This window comes from Parasteatoda tepidariorum, chromosome 3, assembly GCF_043381705.1.
Source record: "Parasteatoda tepidariorum isolate YZ-2023 chromosome 3, CAS_Ptep_4.0, whole genome shotgun sequence".
Classification (NCBI taxonomy): domain Eukaryota; kingdom Metazoa; phylum Arthropoda; class Arachnida; order Araneae; family Theridiidae; genus Parasteatoda; species Parasteatoda tepidariorum.
The window spans coordinates 43,832,273-43,838,272 of NC_092206.1; the positions used below are offsets into that span (position 1 = coordinate 43,832,273).

The 6,000-nt window shown below is 30.2% G+C and overlaps 1 protein-coding gene across 1 annotated transcript in view; it reads left to right on the top strand.

The window, feature by feature from the left end:
• LOC107448451 (band 4.1-like protein 4) overlaps positions 1-6,000 on the top strand; it is a gene marked incomplete in the record, with an annotated part of 159,261 nt that overhangs the window by 138,266 nt on the left and 14,995 nt on the right. Inside the window, 9 exon segments of the mRNA XM_043050719.2 lie at positions 370-433; positions 538-629; positions 749-817; positions 1,416-1,540; positions 3,265-3,352; positions 3,452-3,541; positions 4,567-4,710; positions 5,331-5,432; positions 5,509-5,577. Of these exon segments, the coding sequence (XP_042906653.1) occupies positions 370-433; positions 538-629; positions 749-817; positions 1,416-1,540; positions 3,265-3,352; positions 3,452-3,541; positions 4,567-4,710; positions 5,331-5,432; positions 5,509-5,577 (843 nt within the window).

Consider the following 6,000-nt stretch of genomic DNA (forward strand, 5'->3'; position numbering starts at 1 on the left):
ATATTAGATGCCTTAAAAAACTATTTAAATGAACAACATGAAAAGTATTCTCTACCCATGAAATGAACAAAGCTACAAATGAAGAAAATAATTTTTTTTTTACTTTTATATGAGATCGTTTTATTGCAAAAACCGTTAACAAATTTGACATTTTATTCCAGTTTAACTTAAAATTAATAAAAGCGAAAAAAAAGAAAAGGAAAAAGAGTGTTTTAATTAGTAGAAAAAAATTATTGATTCTTTAGGGAAAAAAAAAAAGATTCTTTATATAGTAGTAGTAATATATTCATATGTAGTTATATTTTTTCTTTCTTGTTAAGATTGAAAATTTAATATAATCAATACATTTATGAATAACATTTCTTACAGGCCAAGAATAACAAAAGTTTATTATAAAAGGAAATATTTTATGATAAAAGCTAGAGATAAAAATGTAAGTACTTAAATAGTTAACTTAACAATTATTAGAACTCAATTGAACTGTAAAAAGCATAAGAAAATCAAACCATTTAAACTTAAATAATTTATCTCTTTTAGAATGAACAGAATACATATGGTTTTGAGCTACCTAGCAAAAGAGCATGTAAACACTTGTGGAAATGCTGCGTAGACCATAGAGCATTTTTTAAGTAAGTAAAGTTAAATTTATTGGTTAAAATTAAAAATAAGTTTTTTAAAAATAATTAATATTAAAATGTGATTGCGAATAGTAAATTTCCGGATAATTATTCACTTTTTATTGTTACAGATTAACACAAGTTCGAGAAGTTCCTGGACAAAGTGGAAAAATTGTTGGCATCGAAAACAAATTTTATGGGTAAGATTAAATGGAACTTATCATTTAAATAAGGCCCTCATTACATGATTATTCTTAGATTTTACATACATATATTTTAGGGGGATAATTTTTTTCTTCTCTTAATATAAAATTTTGCTCAAAATATCGTTTGCACGCACGAAGTACTACATTAAATACTATATTGAAAATATCGTTTGCACGAAATAATTGATTCATATACCCGCATTATTTAACACACATGATGTACTTTTATTCAAGATATTATCCCTTTTATCCCTAAAATAATACTGAAAATCAAAGATTTAGTGAATGAAAAAGCAATAAATCTTAACCGCTATTATTTGTAACTCGTAACTGTGTTCACTTAAAAAAAAATGATATTTTTTAAGTCTAATTAAAAGTTTCTAGTGTATATCTTTTAGTGTAATCTATCCTTAATTATAATCAAAACTTTTAAGGATTTAATCCTTCCCTTATTTTCTTTTCTTGCAAATTATAAACTATATTTTTAGCGCAGTAATTAAAACAAGCGAAATGGGGCAAAATTCTAAATTTGAATCTACCAAACAACAATATTTCTTTATTATAATTAAAATTATTATTTTTTATTTTGAAGAAATAGGTTAGACAAAAGTTCGCAGTCAATGAACAGTAAATCCAGAATAAGACCCCCGCCGACTTTTGTCCGAGTTCCTAGTCGTCGTTTTAATAAAAGACTTGGACAGCCAGACGGAGCTGATGGTAAGTGAAACTATTGAAATAATAATTAAGCTTTTTTGTTATTATTATTATTATTATTAATATTATTATTATTTTGTTACAATTGCAAGAATATTTTTAATCAAAAATGCTATTAAAACTTTTTAATTCAATTATTCAAATTTCAATAAAAGCCAGAAGTGAATGCTTGAAGAAAAATGCTGCTTAAGGGAAACTATTTCTTAAATTTGGTAAAGATAATTGTTTATGAGTTAACAATATTGTTTTCCTTTATTGAGTTTACGGATTAATATTAAATTATATAAACCTAAGTTTATAAAGCAATAAAATATATATTTTTTTAGAACATATGTATGTATAAATTTTAATTTCCTAGAGAAAAATCATAGCCGGCAGTTTATCTCCATATCGGATACACACACAAAAAAAAATTCTTCTTTTTTTTGTTGACAAACTTTAAAACCATCTAGAGAATTGTAGAGAGATTTTTCATAGCGTTACTTGTTTCCTGCTAACGCTATTTGAGTTTTGCAGAGCATGCGCAAAATTTTACGAAAAAATTGCAGTATCGGTTAAGGGAAGAAAATAAGTTTCACGTTATGGTTAACGTAAGATAAACGCTATGCAAAATCTCTCTAATTTGTTTCTCATCTATCCAGCTTTTGTTTCTGAAATTAAATTAGAAAAACTAATTTTCTCTTCTTGAAAAACATGTAGATTTATGTGTGCTAGGGGTTGATTATTTACACAAATTAGTTTGGCTGGCATATACAAATTATTAAAATCAAAAATTTTCAACGCACATTAAAAAAAAAAGAAAGTTTTAACATCAACATAACGACAAAAATCTCAAATTAATTTTTATAGATCATTTTGAAAGCAAGATTTAGTTATTTAAATAAAGTAGGAATACAACTGTTGGTATCTATAGTACTTCAATAAAATGCTGCTGGTGTTCAAGACCCTGATGTACATAGAGAGAAAGCATAGGATGATCGCTATATGGGACTCGTTGTTTGTGAATCAAATGAAATAATATATTGTCAAATAATGTGTAGCGTATATCCTGCTTATTTGCATGACTTTTTATGCTAAAACTCAAAATTTGAAAGGAGTAGATAAAATAGTTTCCTAGAAATAATAGTTACGTTTTTTTTATTGTTACGGCAATTTTTTCCTTTGTTTTATTAAAAAAGCTTTTTTTTTTTCATGTGAGAGATTTTGCGTAAAAAGTTACTTTGATAAACATGCATTTAAACATAAAAAGTTGCACTGATAAACGTGCTTTTATACTTTGGGTTGAATATTTTTTATTAAGTGTAATTTTTTGCTCTTTATTTTTTCATACAACGCGACGACTCTGTTCAGAAGTTGCCTTTCGAATTTGTGATCCCAGTTCTTTTGTCTAAGTCACGTTTTTATGCCACCTCTTACAGTCTTCACATCGTGGTTAGATATTTTAAAAATATCCTGCATTTAACCAGTCTAGCAACACTTATTCCAAAAGTATTGCAAGCAACTAAAAATGTAAAACTATTTGCTTCTGAAGGTCCACTGTTTCATAGCAACCACTATTTTTTAAAGAACATAGAGTTCAAGTATTTATTAAAATTTTATAATCTATAAGCACAGTAGCTAATAGGTTGCCTGTCTAAAGTTTTAGTCAAAATTTGCTGTGCCCACCGAAAGGGTTAAAATACATCTTTGGGAAAAATAATAATAATGCATTTGTTTTCTTTTCAAAGCTGGAACACAATCTAAAGAAGAAGGAGTTAAACATATTCTGGAACCCACTAACATCATGTCCCCATTGCCACCACATCCCATTATGATGTAAGTATTTAATAGAATTAAATTTAAAAAATACGTCATTTTACATCGTTTGATTTTTAAATAAAATTGCTTTATTCGTCAATACTTTTCGAATTTTAGCCCAGCTCTCCATAGATCTACTTCAGTGCCCACAGTCGTACCATCTCCATATAAAGTGGTACCAGCACCATGGGACGATCCGAGACTTGGGTAAGTGAAAAAGATCGATTGATGTTCTTTTTATTTACAATCATCGTTAAGAAGCCATTATTTACTGGCAAACGTTGAGTGGATGATACATGATACTCAATAAAATTCCGTAGCTTTATTTTAAACACACTTCATAAAGCACGGAGATTCTTTAGTCAAGCATCCTGCATGACAATTGCTTTCGGGCATTTCAAGTAAAAGTGTAATTCAAGTAAAACATATAGTTGCCTAACGATTGAAAACTATTATATCTTATCTGCGGCTGAAGAAAGTTTATGTCAACGCTGTCGTCGGAAGCAGTAAACGTCATCTTTGAGATTCGTACCCAAATCACTTATGCCAGGTTCTATTCCCCGAGCAATTCAAACCAAGTACCTACCGAATTTATTTAATAGAATTGTTAAGAACAATTTACTGTGATGCACATAAGCTTGAAGTTAGTGAATATTTATCAGAAAGTCTTGATTAAATGCTCGCGTCATTTTGATGATATAGTTTCTCGAAAATATTTTTGTCTGGTGGTGAAACGAAAAGAATGGCTTTCTACTATCAAAATGGTTGCACATTTTTTAAATTTATTTCTATTGTATTTATTCTTTATTTAGAATCTTTTTTTCACCATTTCAATTAAGAGTTAACACAAAAATAAGTGAGAGTGTAATCAACGAATTAATATTACTATTTATAATAACAGCTTTTAAATGTTAACTGAGATAAAACAAAAAAGGAACAATTAAATAATAATTTATTTAATATTAAAAAATTGTATTTTTTCCCCATCTGATTCTAATGATTTGGCTTTATATTCCTTTTCCTTGACTGACAAGCGAATCTTTACAAGCGCATTTAAAAGTAAGAAATTGGACAATAGCTGATGAGTTTTTCCGATAATAATAACATTTTAATGTGATGACATTTTATTTTACCCCTTAATATCGTTTTAATGCCTGCGGATAAGAGTGGCTAAATCATATTTTAAAGTACCAATATGAAAGCAACAAATAATTTATTCGTTTTGATTCTAGTTCGAGAGGTTTATACTCCAGTTGCACCAATCCATCTCCGAGATCAGTGAGAAGTGCGGGAGCACTGCCCTCCCGTAGATATCCTCTTCATGGCAGAACTGGATCCATAGAAAGTACAAATAGTTGCGATTACAGAAAAAGGAAGTAAGTGAAATAGTATTTTACAAAATTTAAATGCTGCTGAATATAATATCAGATACAGGCGATCGCAACGCTCGAATACGCCATCTGGGGAGAAGACCGGTTCCATGCCTTTGACCCTTCCCCCTTCTCTCTCCTCCCCTTTTCAGTTGTATAGGAATATCCTACGATATTTTTCCTTTTCTTGATATTTTTTGTATTTAATTGTTAAAAATATTTATAAAAATTTCCATGACGCTTTCTCTTAGAACTATGTTTAATGTAGTTTTCAGTTCCATATAGTTTCCTAACTTAAAAGATTTTAATCTATTTGAAAATCAAGACAGAAGCTAACGCACTTCCTTCTTCTATGACTCTCCACACGCTAATGGTGAAAGAAGTGTTGCCATAGGTGTAGAGAGTTTTGCTCTATGCCACCTGTAGCCCATTTCGACCGCCAATACTAGAAAATTGCGCAATATTCATGAAAATTGGGCAAAAAAATAAATGAATAAAATACTAAACAGTAAGATACACTGTTGTAAAAATAAGCTTAACTTTGGCGGTTGAGTAACCGTCAGCGAAAACGCGTTTGTCTCATTTTTGCGATGACTAAGTAAAAATGCTCTTTTTTTTCTTTTTAGACACCATAGCAGAAGACAGTCAGACAATGAAAGCGAGGTTTCAAAAACATCCAGAGGTTCAAAATCGTCCAAATCTTCTCGACAAAGTCATAGGAGACACGGGTAAATGTTTGCAAATATTAGTACTATTATAACAATTCATTTTTACGTGAAGTCTAAGACTATTGCTATGAAATAGGTCTCAGTCAGGAGATGGAAGTGATTCAGAGCCACAGCAAAGACATAGGCGACACAGTAGGAGAAAGAAGTAAGTAAACCTTAAATCATCATGTAAATTTTCTTAAATGTTATGAATAAAAAAAAAATATGATTTATAAATCAGAGAATAATCCTTGCAATTATCATAGGTAAATATTAAACACTGAAATTTAAAAACAAAAGGGCGGGCTCGTGACTTTTTTTTTTCTTCAACAGTGGATTATTTTTAACTTAATGGATTATCAGTAGCCATAGGTCCTGCTTCGGTCCCGCGGTGGACTGATTGTTAAGACACGGTTCCCAGAAGATCACCGAAGTCAAGCATCACTGGCTACGGTCAGTGTGCGAGTGGGAGACCACTTGGATCAGTCTGTTTAGGGACCGAGGGTGTGCGGTATGGGTCCTCGTTAAACTGTTCTACCGTAAAGTGCTCGACTTTGCGTGCAGGTCGTCGGGCTAAGATATTGTCTAA